This window comes from Equus caballus, chromosome 30 (genome assembly GCF_041296265.1).
Source record: "Equus caballus isolate H_3958 breed thoroughbred chromosome 30, TB-T2T, whole genome shotgun sequence".
Taxonomy (NCBI): Eukaryota; Metazoa; Chordata; class Mammalia; order Perissodactyla; family Equidae; genus Equus; species Equus caballus.
In genome coordinates this window covers 17,788,036-17,802,985 of record NC_091713.1, presented here as the reverse complement: position 1 = coordinate 17,802,985, position 14,950 = coordinate 17,788,036, and the positions used below count along the sequence as shown (strand labels likewise).

At 49.5% G+C, this 14,950-nt stretch overlaps 1 protein-coding gene across 1 annotated transcript in view; it reads right to left on the bottom strand.

The window, feature by feature from the left end:
- Positions 1 to 12,681, bottom strand: part of CAPN8 (calpain 8) — a 62,719-nt gene extending 50,038 nt beyond the window's left edge. The window contains exons 1-2 of the mRNA XM_023632811.2: positions 12,401 to 12,681; positions 3,438 to 3,507 (exon numbers count right to left, since the gene is read on the bottom strand). Coding sequence (XP_023488579.2) covers positions 3,438 to 3,507; positions 12,401 to 12,637 — 307 coding nt within the window. The 5' untranslated portion in view covers positions 12,638 to 12,681. The remainder of the gene's footprint in view (positions 1 to 3,437; positions 3,508 to 12,400) is intronic.
- Positions 12,682 to 14,950: the final 2,269 nt, after the last annotated feature.

Genomic DNA, 14,950 nt, shown 5'->3' with positions numbered 1-14,950 from the left:
AGACAGGCTAGTTCGCATGAAACTTTGGAATCCTCTGAAAATAAAGACGTGCAGACAACTTCAGGACGGGATTTTTTCCCTAAATCCCTGACCCAGCCTGACTGCCAAGAGTGATATTGGCAAGGAAGGAAGAAGGATACAAGTTGCCTCGGATTTAGGCCATCCTTGTTTCCAAATGATTGAACGATGGGAGAGACGGAGGGTTTGGGTCGAAGGGTCAAAAGCCCACAAACATCCATCCAGCTCTGCCCCAGGGGCTGTGGATGTAAAGATGTGTAAGGGAGTCAGGCCCGTGGAGCCCACAGTCAGCAACTGGGGTCATTAACATCCACTTCCACGCACGGGAGTGCCCACTTCCAGGAAGACAAGGCACCGAGTGTCGGTTCTCTACTCATCACAAGCACCTGGCAAGCTGGGTTTGACTATATTCCCATTTCACAGCTGTGAAAACTGAGGCGGCCACAGGCAGACCACGAAGACCCGGGTCTCCCTGCGTGAGCGCTTTCCACTCGGGGGACACCAAGAGGGAGAGGAGGGCCCTCAGGGATGGGCATTTCCAGGAGCATTGCAGGGTAACGGATTTAGGGGCGGGGGAGAGATGGCAGGGCCATTGACTTCAAAGAGCAGAGATGACCTGGGATGGGGAGAGCACAGGCTGGCCAGACCTGAGTCCCCTGCACCCGGCTTATATGTTGCAGTATGCTTTCCCTATTCGGTCTGCCCAGCGCCACTGCCTCCTTCTCTTGGAGAGTTCCCCCTGTGGTGAAGGGCGAGGTTCCCAGTCCCAAGAGAGACCCATGACCCAGGCAGAGCCAATCAGATAGGACCTCACCCTCTGACTGAAATAACTGAATCCAAAAATGGGCAAAGACACCAACCATCAATCAGAGTCCTTTTCTGAGATTTGTGGAAGCGGAGCTGCTTCAGGACTCTACCATGTTGAGGTCTGGAACCACCAATGGTCATATTTCCTGCCATATGGAGCCTGCCTGCCATGGAAGAGAGTGAAGCCAGCCCACAGACCAGCAGAGATGAGAGACAGGCAGAGAGAGCTCCAAGAACATCTTAGATCCCTGGATCAGGCTTCCTGAGGCCAGCGATGCCCTCGCTTCCCATGGTCCAGTTGGATGAGCCAAGAAATTCCCCTTTTCCTTAAACTAGTTGGGTTGGACTTCTAAAACCAGTGACCAAGGAGCTCTGGCCGACGCACAGGCACGACTTCCCGTGTGGAGAGCACAAAGAGATGTGTCCTGCATGCATAGGACAGAGTCATCTCAGTGGCCACAGATGCCTCACGATGTTCTGGGACGTGCATGGGCCAACATGCCAAGGAGAGACAGACTGTGCTGGAGCAAGCAGCGGAGGGACCAGCGAGGTCTCCACACACAGGACAGACAGGAGGCTGACTTTTCAGATGGGAACTGCACGCCTTTCAGTTGTTTCAATTTTTGAACAGTGTATATTCAAACTAATAATAGTAACACAAAACTCTGTGCAAAAGATAGCATTTTCATTATAGAGATCAACGGTTAAAAAATAATCATGAGTTTTTTAAAAACCTACAGTAGACCCCACTGCACTGTGTTGGCCTCTGAAAAACCAACAAAGCATTTAGCAAACATAACTCATGTCACGCCCTGATTCAACAAGGGCTGCATGACACCGCCTTGTTCCGTGGGCACACGCACTGTGTGTTGGGGCAGGAACTTCTCCTCTTAATCTCGCCACAGTCCACCCACTGTGCAGGGCCAGCCTGGGTGCCAATCTCACAGGGCACGAAGGCTGTTGGGATTCAGCCGCTGGCTTCCACCCTGGTGCCATGAGGCACCCACTTTTCTACTTGTTGGGGTTCCATCAGGTCAACAGACCCGCGGGCCCCTGTACCAAGAGCCCTTCAGCAAGCTGGACTCCACAGCTCCTTTCCACTCTGTTCATTAAAACCGCCACCGCCTCGGCTGGGCTGAGCCAGGGTGCCCACAGCTGGGCCACGCTCCCTTTGCTGTGAGCTGGATTCTGAGAGGCAGCTGGGTCATCGGCGGCACTCTCAGCACCGGCTCATCACGGCACACACTCCCCACGGTAACACTCAGGCCTCTTTTTAGAAACCCTCTTTTCTCCCTGCTGAAAACTATCCAGAAGATGTCTATCCGACTCAATCAATTAACAGGCTCTCATTACACACCTTTCCCAAAGTTCAAACATCCATAATGAGAAGCTGTTAAAAGCGGAGAGTTGACCTTGTGTTTCCCTGAGACACGTGCTAAATTAGGTTAAACATTTAGCTTGAAGGAAAAAGGCAAGCCACACTTACCCAGAAGGAGAAAAGGTCAGAAGGCCACCCTGCTGTGAGCCTGACACAAAGCCTTGGGATGCAGAGGCTGTGGTTTCCAGGGAATGGGCACCCGCCTGCGTGTGGCACCCCTAACATTCTCGCTGCTTTATACTCACGCTCCATGAGCGCTGGCTAAGGGGACTTGCGCTCTCCTCGTTAAAGGAAAGAACACTGGCAGCATTAAAATAAAATGCCCTGTGATTTGCAAAATCATAACGGTGACCAGCAGGCTGAAACAACCTGGCACAAGGCGGGGAGAGGATGGGGAGCTCCTGAAAGATAAAGGCTTAGCAGGCCCGTATGGATGCCGAGATTTTGTTTGTTTTGCTGACTTCCACCAAGCGGGATTTGTTCCCTCCTTGCCTTCATTCCCAATTCTGTATTTTGCAGCTATCACTTGATGGCGGTTTGGAAGCCCAGCAGATTTAATTCAGGGCCATGTTGTCCCCTAAAATATCATGTTGTCCAACTCAGCGCAGAAACTGGGAGGCCCTGGGATCGGCAGGGTTTATGAGGTCAACAAGCTAACGTGCTATCAAGGAGAACCTCGGTTTCTGACACTTGAGGCCAGAACTCACAAAAGAAAAGAAATTATTTCCTAAGCTTCAGTGCACCTGATTTGGAGGGAATATGGAAGGCTGAGAAGCAAAAGTTCTTAATCCTAGGATTCCAGGCCTGTGAAAGAAAGCTGGGCTAGAAAGGTGAGATTCTTGTGTTCTTACTAACTGTAAAAGCATCTAGTATGACAGCCCATAATTGTATAGACGTGGCCATTCCATAGGGCAAATTATGTCCATTAAAGGGAACTATTATCAAAACATAGCACAGCACAGTTATCAACTACACGCCTACAATCCTGGCTCCGGACTCCAGCATTCAAAGGGGTTATCTGAGCATGGGGAAAATCTCTTGTTAGGGGGAGCCAGAGGGAGTTCCAGAATTCCAGACCCACCGTGAACAGTACCATATCAAAAACACAACACCATATGGAGAAATCACGGGCGTCACTTAGTTGGTCAAGTCTAACAGCGTCATCTGATGTTACTCATTACACACACACCTCCGCCCTGTCTCAAAGCAAACAGGACTCTCCCCGGTTACTCACCGAGACCACCCTGACAAATGTCTGTGCGCGTGGCTCCACCAACGATGAACTGAGGGCTGGAACACAATTCCTGAAAGCAATTGGGGACAAAACACGAGTCACAAGATGATGCAGCGATGGTGGCCGCAGGGTAAAGGAACTTTAGAGTCATTGAATTCACACCTGGAAGAAACCCGGGAGATCATCTCCGGTGCATAGCTCATTTTATTGCTGGGGACCCTGAAGCCCAGAGAAGGGGGGAGTCCTGCCCACAGTCACACAGCCAGGGGGTGGCAGAGCAGGCGCTGGAGCCCACAGCCCCAAAGAGAGCAGTAATTTTAAGACTATACATACTGTGTGGGTGCGTGGGTGTGAGAAGGTGGGGGCGGGGGGTGTGGAGAAAGGCAAAGGCTGAGATAATAATGTGGTGGAATATGATCTCACCCATTCGGACAACACCCTTGTTTACAGACAGAAGATTAGAATAATGGTTAGCACTCTAAAAAATGCTACTTACTCTGTGGACACTCACTAAATACTCGAGTAAGTGATGACGCTCCCACGTGCTGGTGGAGACACCAAGGTGTCAGGAAGTGCCAAGTGCAGAGAGAGCTCATCTCTGGGATGCTCACATATCTGATCTGCGCTCCCTCCGCTCCCCTGCCTCAAAGTGCCCTCTGCCCACAGGCCACCTCATGGTCCCAGAGCTCTACGGGGCACAGTGAGGCATTCCCAGATATTCCTTCTTTGCTTACCCAGCAAGGATTTATTGGGTGCCCATTCTAGACACAGTGCTCATTGCTCCACAGCAGGCAGAAGAAAGAGGGGAGCATGGTGAAATGAAGAAAGGAAAGTGTGTGGTTCTTGGCCTCAAAGTGCTTTCAGTCTATGTGGGAAACCAAGACGGACATTCATGAGAAAATCAGACAAAGATCTAGTGCGTGAGGATGGAATGTGGACCACATATGCAACGGGAGACAAATGAGAACTACCCAACAGGGATGACGTACGGGAGACTTAGAGGGGAGAGGGGAGCTGTGCATTAGAAAGGCAGTGTTTAGCAGCAGGCGATGGATTGGTTCCCGAAGGAGGGGTGGCTCTGCCCAGCCACCGGGCCAACAGTTAGCGGGAAGGGTGGGACCTCAAGGGACAAAAACAGAGGTGAGCCCACATTTCACCAGAGGCATCCTGGGTGGTACTATACCAAGGACTGTCTGACCATAAAGAGCGAGAAGCATTTCCACCTTGCTCTGTAGAGAGGAAGAAACGGTGGCTCAAAGAACGCAAGCAGGCACGAGGACGGGCTGAAGGCAGATATGGGGCTGTGACCTGGGATTCTGCGGTTGTGCTGTGTGACTGGAGCCTTCCAAGCGGCAGCCCTACAACCCTAAATAAAGCTGCAGCTCCCGCCTAAACGGGAGGGAACGACGCCTTCGGGCTGGCATTTTTTTTTCTTCCAAGTATTAAAAAAATTCGTTAACTTGTTTCTTATTGGAAAAGTAATACATGCACAAGAGTAAAAAATTATCTAACAGTAAATAATGCCGTAAAACAAAAAATTGCTTCCACTTCAGATTCCTCACTGTTAACATTTCTCTTTTTTTTATAAAGAGCTTGGTACTCTAATCTCTTCCTAGTGAGTCTTTTTTTTTTTTTTCAAGCTTTTTTTGGCAAGGAAGAGTGGCCCTGAACTAACATCTGTTGCCAGTCTTCCTCTATTTTTTTTCTTCCCCAAAGCCCCAGTACATAGTTGTATATCCTAGTGGTAAGTCATTCTAGTTCCTCGATGTGGGACGCCGCCTCAACACGGCCTGATGAGGGGTGCCATGTCCGCACCCAGGATCCAAACTGGCAAACCCTGGGCCGCCGAAGTGGAGCACATGAGCTTAACCACTCAGCCACAGGGCTGGCCACTATTAACATTTATGTGTCCTTCCAGAAACTGTCTTTGGATATGAAAGCACGTTTACATACATGTCCATTTTTTATCACATTTCTCTTGCGCATCTTTTCTCAGCACCTGCAGAGCTTTATAATTTCATGATAAGTACCACGAGTTATTTAGCCAGTCCTCCAGGGATGGCTCTTTAGTTCTATTTGTCCATTTGTTTCAGTCTTTTGCAATCTCTAGTGGCAAAGAGAGAAGCATCATTAGCCAAACTAGGTGTTCTAAAAGTGGGCAGCTGGGGCCGGCCCTGTGGCCTAGTGGTTAAGTTCGATGCGCTCCACTTCGGTGTCCCGAGTTCAGTTCCCAGTTGCAGACCTACGACACCTGGCGGTGGCCATGCTGTGAAAGCATCCCACATATAAAACAGAGGAAGATTGGCACAGACGTTAGCTCAGGGCGAATCTTCGTCAACAACAACAAAAAAAAATGTGGGCAGCTGCAAATTCTAATCCCAGGCGCTCCCAGTCTCCAACCTGTCATCTCTTGGTGAACAAAAGGTGGAGAGATATGAAAAATTAATAAATAAAAAGGGATGGATAAAAAATACATTAACTTAAATTTTGTTTTAAAAAAGGAAGAGGTAGCAGGTCCAACCTGGTGGCATAGTTGTTGAGTTCACAAGCTCCACTTCAGGAGCCCTGGGTTCATGGGTTAGGATCCTGGGTGTGGACCTACACATCACTCATCAAGCCATATTGTAGGGACGTCCCACATACAAAATAGAGGAAGATTGCCAGAGATGTTAGTTCAGCGACATCTTCCTCAGCAAAAAGAGGAGGATTGGCAACAGATGTTAGCTCAGGGCCAATCTTCCTCACCAAAAAAAGGAATAGGTTGCATCATTGAGAAGGAAGGGAAGAGGGCACACCCTACAGAAGTTTGGCGGAATCTCTCTCCTCAAAAACCCTCTTGAATGGTCCCCTGATGCCCATCACCCATTCACCCATCGGTCTCCTGAAGTCTGGCTTCTACATCCACAGCTCCATGAAATTCCTGCCACCTGAGTCCCCAGTATCAGAGACGGAGCACTGCTCTATGCCAGTCTGACTGCTCCCTAACATTCGCGACTACTGCCTAGTCCCTCCTTCTGAAAACTCTCCTCTCTTGGCATCTGTATCTTTACTTGTTCTCGACTTTCTCCTCACCTCTCTAAATACTCTTTCTCAGTCTCCTTCAAGGGTCCCTCTGCCATCCCTAAGAACCAGGGAACCCCTGGGCCCAGGCCTTAACCCCCTGCAATGATGCCATTCCATACAGCAGGAACATGCCCCAAGCATTCTCTCTTGGTGACATCATGCAAACCCGTGGCTTCAGCTCCTAACTACAGAGTATGACGATGCTTCCAAAATCACCCCCCTGAGCTGTGGATTCAATTACCTGTGTCACACTGTTCACAGGATATAAGCTCATTAGACTCGTGTCTGACAGGTCTACCAAGTACTGCTAAAACGTTGAGATTGGTCTGGAGGACAGAGTGGCTCGCAAAGGCTGGAGACAATTTCAAGTGTTATAACCAGAATGGTGCTAAGTAGTCTATAGATAGATGGAATGTTCATTTTGGTACATGTTCTTTATTAGCATAATTCAAAAGGCAACCCCCCTCCAAAGAAAAAACCACCAAGCAATGCCAAGACTGAAATGTCGTATGACTCTTTCAGGGGCCACAAAGAGACCTCAGCTTTGCAAGGAGATTGCACCTCAGCATTATGCCTGAAGAAATTCCCGAAGTCTTCTCTCCCTTGCCAGCTCTCCACTGGAACATAGACCAGTGATACAAAGGACTTTGGCAGCCAAAGAGGTTTCATAGAGGCAGACCTCTTCGAAGAGGCAGGCTCCCACCTCCCACACTCGGGACACTATGTTTTTCTTCCTTAATAACAACCACATCTTTTTAATAATGATGTTTACTGTTACTCAGGTAAGGATCTCAAAACAGTCCATACACACAAATTACTCGACTCATTTCAGCCTCCAATGAATGGACGCAAGAGAAACACGGGCATCAGTTAAGAATCCAAGGTAGGAAGCGGCTTCAGTCGCACATTCAGTGACAACGGCCACGTGGAAACATTGCTCCCAGGGCATCAGCCCACATCTAACAGCCTGTGTTTGGCATTGCAGGAGCTCTGACTGCACTGTTTCAGGAAACCCAGTGACACCGCCATCTTCATCGTCATCACCGTCGTTGATGCCCACATTACTTAGGCCAGCACTCCCGTCCCTCTAGGATCTGGCCCCATTTGACATTTGCAGCCTCATCTCTGTTCCCCACAATGTTCTCTCTCCCTTAATGACAATGGGCCACTGCCTTCCTCTGCATACGCTTGCTCTGAGTACACTCCCGCAAGCTTCCACAGTCTTTGCTCACACCTGTGCCCTCGTGGCCTCTATCATGGCCCTCTTCTTTCACCAAGTGCAGCTCGAACGTCTGCAGTAATGAACCTACTCCAACTCCACGGTCAAATTGAACTCCATCTTCCCCTGAACTCCCATACATTTTGTTCATATTTATATTTCACTCTCCGGACATTCTGTCTTGTGATAACAGCTCACTACAGTATTGAGCATTTATTATGTGTCAGGCACTGCACTCGACCCATTCTCTCATTCAAGCTTCCCAACAACCCAATGAGGTAGGTAACATTATTATTCCCATTTTATAGATGAGGAAACTGAGGCCTGGGGAGATACTTACCCATGGCCACACAGGGGGTAAATGCCAGAGAGGGAACCAGAATCCTGACCCACCTGACGCCTAGGCCCAAGCTCTTAGCCACTTGGCTGCCTGTCATTTGTCCACCTGTCTCTCTTGACTACCTAATGCTCCGTGGAGACTCCGCACTAGCACCTGCATGTGACCTGCACTCAGTAAGTCAAGGCTGAATTGGAAAGTCCAAAGTCATGAATCCAAGAGGCAGCAGCTGGAAAACGAGTGGAAGCCCCAAACTGGGGCCTCTCCCCCTCATCCTGATCCTACTCCCAACAACTCAACCCTCAACGTTTCTCTTAACCTGGGTTGGCTGCTCCATGAGTCCTTACTATGCACTTGACATTGCCTCACTTCCCTCTCTATGTTTCTCCTTATGATTAATAAACTGCTTAATTGCCAAAAATTGGGCAGAGACAAATATCACTGACTGGCTGGCACTAGGGCCCACGCACAGTGGCCATCCTTTAAACCACAGAGGCCTGGGCTGGGCATGGACCCAGGATGGTGGGGAAGCCGGGAAGTGAGAATGCAGAGAAGCAGCAGCTAAGAGCCTCTGCTGACCTCACACGGCCAGCTATCTTGTTTGTGATAAGATTGTTGCTCTTCCACAATGCTAGTGGAAAAAAATTCCTTAGCATCTGAATAGCCAAAAGTTTATCCTGAGAACCCCAGCTTGACCTTGAGATCTTCAATCTGGGCAAATTTGTCTTCCAAACCTTGGGACAGGGCCCAAGCAAAATTTTCACTTGGCAGCTTAAAAACAGGCAGAAATGGGGGCCAGCCCCATGGCCTAGTGGTTAAGTTTGGCACACTCCACTTTGGCAGCCCGGGTTCAGTTCCTGGGTGTGGACCTACACCACTCATGAGCCATGCTGTGGCAGCAACCCACATACAAACTAGAGGAAGATTGGCACAGATGTTAGCCCAGGGCAAATCTTCCTCAGTAGAAAAAGGAAAAAAAGCAGGCAGAAACACTCAGCAGGGGCAGGATGTCAAATTTTATGATTTCAGAAAACAGCTAAGTACCAAGATTTATTTAGTATTGAGAGGGCAAAAACATGTATATGTACATAGTTAGCCCATCCCATCTCCTTTCTCCACAAAGGCAGGTAAAAACTAACATCTTTGTGGGAACCAGGATCATAAGAGGCACATTTGGGCAGTTGGCGTACAGCCCCTAAGACTAAGGAAGTAAGGAGTTACCCTCAAAAGGAGTAAGTGAAACAAGAAAGCAAAGAGTCCAATTTAAAAAAGGGCAAAGGACTTGAATAGGCATTTCTCCAAAGAAGATGCACAGATGGCCAAGAAATACATGAAAAGATGCTCAACATCACCAGTCATTAGGGAAACGCAAGTCAAAACCACAACGAGATACCACCTCACACCCATTAGGATGGCCACTATGAAAAAACAGAAAATAACAAATGTTGGCAAGGATGTGGAGAAATTGGAAGGCTTGGGCACTGTTGGTGGGAATGTAAAACGGTACAGTGGTTATGGAAAACAGTATGTTGGTTCCTCACAAAATCGAAAGTAGGGGCCCGCCCCGTGGTGGAGTGGTTAAGTTTGCACACTCCGCTTTGGCGGCCCAGGGTTTCACCAGTTCAGATCTTGGGTGTGGACATGGCATGGCTCATCAAGCCATGCTGAGACAGCATCCCACATAGCACAACCAGAAGGACCCACAACAAAAATATGCAACTATGTACTGGGGGGCTTTGGGGAGAAAAAGGAAAAATAAAATCTTTAAAATAAATAAATAAATAAATCAAAAATAGAATTACCATATGATCTAGCAATTCCACTTCTGGGTACATACACAAAAGAATTGAGAGTGGGGTCTCAAAGAGATATTTGTCCACCTGTATTCACAGAAGCATGATTCACAATAGCCAAAAGTAGAAGCAACTCAAGTGTCCACTGATGGATGAATGGATTTTAAAAAATAAGCAATGGAATATTATTCAGCCTTAAAAAGGAAGGAAATACTGTTACATGTTACAACATGGATGAATCTTGAGGACATCATGCTAAGTGGAATAAGCCAGTCACAAAAGGACAAACACGGTATGATTCTACTCATAGGAGTTTCCGCCTAGAGTGGTCAAACTCATAGACACAGAAAGTAGAGTGGTGGCTGCCAGGGGCTGGAGGAAGGAAGAATGGGGAGTTAGTGTTGAAGGAGTACGGAGGTTCAGTTCAGGAAGATGAAAAACGTTTTGGCGATGGTTGGTGGCAAGAGTTGCACAGCAATGTAAATGCTCTTAGCATCACTGAACCGTGCACTTGAAAATGGTTAACGGTAAATTTTATGTTCAGTGTATTCTACCACAATTAGAAAGGAAGGAAGAGAGAAAGGAGGGGAGAGGGAGGGAAGAAAGCAATGCGTGAACTCAGCGATGCGCCTCATTTCTGGACACCCCAACCATCCTGCAGACCATGAGCGGCTCTTGGGAGAAAGCAGTGCAGCGCTTAGCAACAGGCTGACTTTCCCAGGTTCCAAGGCACGTCCCTGACAGAAACAGAATCAGGGTCATCACCACCTCAGGAGTCTGTTTAATAATCTGTAAGATCTTAGAGGATAAAACTGTGTCCTTTGACAAACCTCGCGACGTGTGAGCACGAGCCTGGCCAAAGGCAGCCGAGTGATAATTCCTAATTGATGATGGAGGATGGGGAGGGTGAATTTTGACAAGCATTATTTATTCATCTGAAAACCCCAAACTATGGGAATACCTCAATTCCACATTAATCAGCTTCTACTACCTTATCCTCTGGATTTTACTGCATCTCCTTTCAAATAAAGGAGAAAAAAAGAGGCAAAGGTTAACTGACACCTGACTTTGGTCACAAAGTGAAATCTTCCCCTTCCCCCTTTTCCATCCCCCACCCCCCCACACACCCAGCTCCCGCCCCCAAGCCGCTTGGGATCCTTCGGTTCCACCAGGGCATCCTCCTCCCTAAGTCTTCCCAAGGTTGGCTCCTAGCATCCCAGGTTCCCAGGCCCACGGTCTACGCCTCTGTTGAGGACCTCCTTCACCCTGCTCAGGGTGTCAGTCCTTCACTCACGTGCCCATCTCCCCATACTCTCCACCAGAGCTGAGACCCCCGCTCCCGCCTCGGATTCTCCCCGACCACCCTCCCAGGCTGTACATAGCCAACGCCTGGCGCAAAACTGACGCCTGAGAAACCGTCTGTTGAAATGAAATGTGGCTATCCACTCTCGCAACTGGAATATAAAACCATGATTCCCAACCTTGATTTTGCCAACACCCCAGGGTGATCCATACGGCGTGAAGAGGAGGATGGGAAGATGGGCCACGGTGGGCAGGAGGGAGGCAGGGCACAGGAGTCCTTCTCCGAGGTGGAAACTGCTGTGCAAAATTGACAGGACGAGAACAGAAGGCTTGAGAGAGCTGGAGCTAAAGGATGATTCTGACCATGTCCAAGGAATTATTCTCTCCTTGTCCTCCCTTTTCAACCACTGCCAAGAAATAGGTACTATGACTTGATTTCCCCATCATGGTCTAGAAGACAGAAGGCGTCCCGGCCAAGGTGTTGTCTTATGAGAGCTTTGCTGTGCCAGACATGGAACAGAGCACTTCATATGATTGTTTCAATTCTCACAACCACTCTGCGTGAAGGAGGCTATGTCGCTTGACGGGGTCACATCGTAGTAGGTCATGGTCTAAACTTGGGAGGACAGTTCTCCATTCCCCGCCCCGGAGCTTTGGGTGGCATCAGTGACAGCACTCAGGAGCCCCCGACTTCCACCTGCATTCACAGACCCACAACCCCCACCTCTCTACTCCCCAGCCCTGATAGAACAATGACATTGCGTGACCTTAACCCACTCTGCACCTTTCGAGAACAACGTCCCAATTCACCCCACGACTGCTTACATCTAGCCTTGGTTGTTCCACAGTGCGCTGGCCCAGGGGGCCTCTGCAATAACTACCACATATTCTGTGCCTATTACGTGCCAGGCACTCTGCTCTGAGCTTTACCACTAGTCCTCATACCAACTCTGAAAAGTAAGGTGCCAGTAAGACCATTTCACAGACGAGAAAACTGAGGTTCACAGAGGTTACCTGTCCAAGGTCACACAGGCAGAGCCAGGATTCAGATCTAACTTGTCTGGTTCTGAGGCCCATGCGTGCTCTTCCCTCTTTACTCACAGCCTCTGAAAAGGCAGTGGGGGGTTGTTCTAGAATATGGGATCCAGGAACTTAGGATCCACAGCCGTGACTCCTCCCTCGACCACTCTGACCAGAAGCGAGGGCTCTCAGTCCTGGGTGAACCTCCACAGCAAGCCCATCTCCTTACCGTGGGCCGCCTCCAGACAATGCCTTGAGTTTCGGGGGAGCCTGGGCCCAGGTCCTTGTAGCCCAAGGCTGATGGGCATGCTGGGAACTCTGGGTCCTTAAATAGGACGCCTGAGTCCAAGCACTGTTGCCTCAAGGTCTCAAAGTCCTGGTCCAAGTACTTCATGGCCTTCTGGTTGGAACCAAGCCCTTCAGCTGCCGCCCGCCGCCTGGATACTCCAGCCGCCAGGGCTGCCATGGCCGTGGGCTCTGTGGGGTAGACACGCGGGCAGAGCTGCTGAGTGCTCTGGGACCTGCCCCACTGGGAGGGAGCTATAAGGCAGCATGGAGGGAGGTGGAGCAGGTAAACATTTCACCAGAGGCCCCGCTCCCAAGGGAGGCAGTGAGTCATGGCCAGGAGCAAATATGTGCCCAAGGTACAATGACTCTGCCCCACCTTCCCCTTCCGCCTTTCAGCAGATAATTCAGATGCTGAGAACCTCCCGGGCCATTACCCTAAGAAATCCATTAGGATCACAGCCATCCCCACCTCTTTGCAAGACCTGCCTGCCTCTCACGGGCCCCACTGGCTGAGAACGAGCAGGCCTGTCTTATAGCTGGAGGCAAGTAATCGCCAAGGAGTTGGAGAAGTGGTTCCGAGCAGGACGAGGGCAGGGGTTAGAGCGGTCTCCTTTCCTTCCAGAAAAGTTTGGTTCCATATTTCCCAGGAGGACAAAAACATCGGAGAAGGGTAATTCACCGAGCAGATCAGAGTAAGTCGGACTGGAGGCTGTTTCAAGTGTGAAGGAAGGTTTCGGCCTCTGACTGCCGTCGTTTCTATCCCAGCTCCACCAGTCATTAGCTCTGTCACCTCGGGCAAGTTATCTAACCTCGCTTCCCCTTAATTTTCTCATCTGTAAAGTGGAAGCTAATAGTAGGACCTGCCTCATAGGGTTGTTTGGAAGAGTGATGAGACAGGACGTGTAATTTGCTTAGACTTGTGCCTAAGAAGCACTCGGTACACGTCAGCTCTCACATTCCTAGGAATCAGGACCAGAAAGAGAAGGTCTGGGGATCAGGAGTCATGGGTTCTAATCTCAGAAGGGAAATGGGCTCTGCCACCTTAGATTAATCACTTTTCTCGGGGCTCCGGAACCCAGGCCTGCTGTACCCGAAGGATGTGGACCACATAGTGATTTTTGAACTTTATGGCATGTGGCAGCTGAGAAAATGGTCCCCCAAAGATACTGAGTCCCGGAGCTGGCCCCGTGGCCAAGTGGTTAAGTTCATGCACTCTGCTTTGGCGGCCGGGGTTTTTGCCGGTTCAGATCCTGGGCATGGACCTAGCACTGCTCATCAAGCCACGCTGAGGCGGCATCCCACATAACAGAACTAGAAGGACCCATAACTAAAATATAACTATGTACTGGGGGGCTTTGGGGAGAAGAAGGAAAAAAAAATAATAAAAATCTTTTAAAAAGAAGAAAGATACTGAGCCCTAATCTCTGGCACCTGGACATAGTACCTTATTTGGAAAAAGGGTCTTTGCAGATTAAGTTAAATTAAGGATCTTGAAATGGGGAGACTATCGTGGCCTTAAATGCAATTACAAGCGTCCTCATAAGATGGAGGCAGGGGGAGACTTGACAGCAGCCCAAAAAAGAAAACAGTGTGTCAGAGGCAGAGATTGGAAGGACGCTGCCACAGGCCAAGGAATGCCGGCCGCCACCGGAAGCTGGAAGAGGCAGGAAGGAATTCTCCCCCAGAGCTGCGGAGGGCGTGTGCCCTTCCCCGTACCCTGCTGTCAGCCCAGTAAAACTGATTTTGGACTTCCGGCCTCCCAAACGTGAGACAACATATTCTCCGTGGCTTTAAGCCACCACGTATATGGAAATTTGTTACAGCAGCCACAGGAAACTAACACAGCATGTGTAAGAATCAGTCCCCGGAGCACTTGCTTAAAATGCTGATTTCCTGAGGCCCCAGTGTCACCCACGGAAGTCCCTACGACATTTCCCACGTCTAAGCCTTTGTTTTTAAGTTGTGCTTGCTTATAGGAACCAAGGCAGAACAATGCCAGATGCCAAACCACACAACCGGTCCAAATCAGAAAGGTCCAGGTTAGCGATGGGTGCCGTGTGCAAAAGGAAAGATGTTCAAAAGGTGCCGTGTGCAAAAAGGGAAGATCTGTGCATGCCCCAAATGCACCCCCCCCCAAGCAATGACGCAGAGATGCCCCCTCCCCACACCCCATAAGAACTCTGCCCACCTGCCCTTGGGGAGAAGGTGTTTGAGAGCACAGCACTGCCTCCTCCATCTGTCAATCAAAGAGCAAAGTTTCTGCTCTGCTCTTATGAGCTCGGTCTCATTCTATTGCCATGAGCGGCTCCAGGCAAAAGGACTCACTTGTGGGTCACAGGTCCCTTAGGGCTCTGTAACACTACCACTGTTCCTTCTTCCCCCAAAAGTTCGGATTCAGCGGTCCGAGGTAGGACCCAGGAGTCTGAAGTTTTTAAACTATTATCCCAGAGATGATGCTGATGCAGGTGTCCACGGACCACACCCTGAGAAG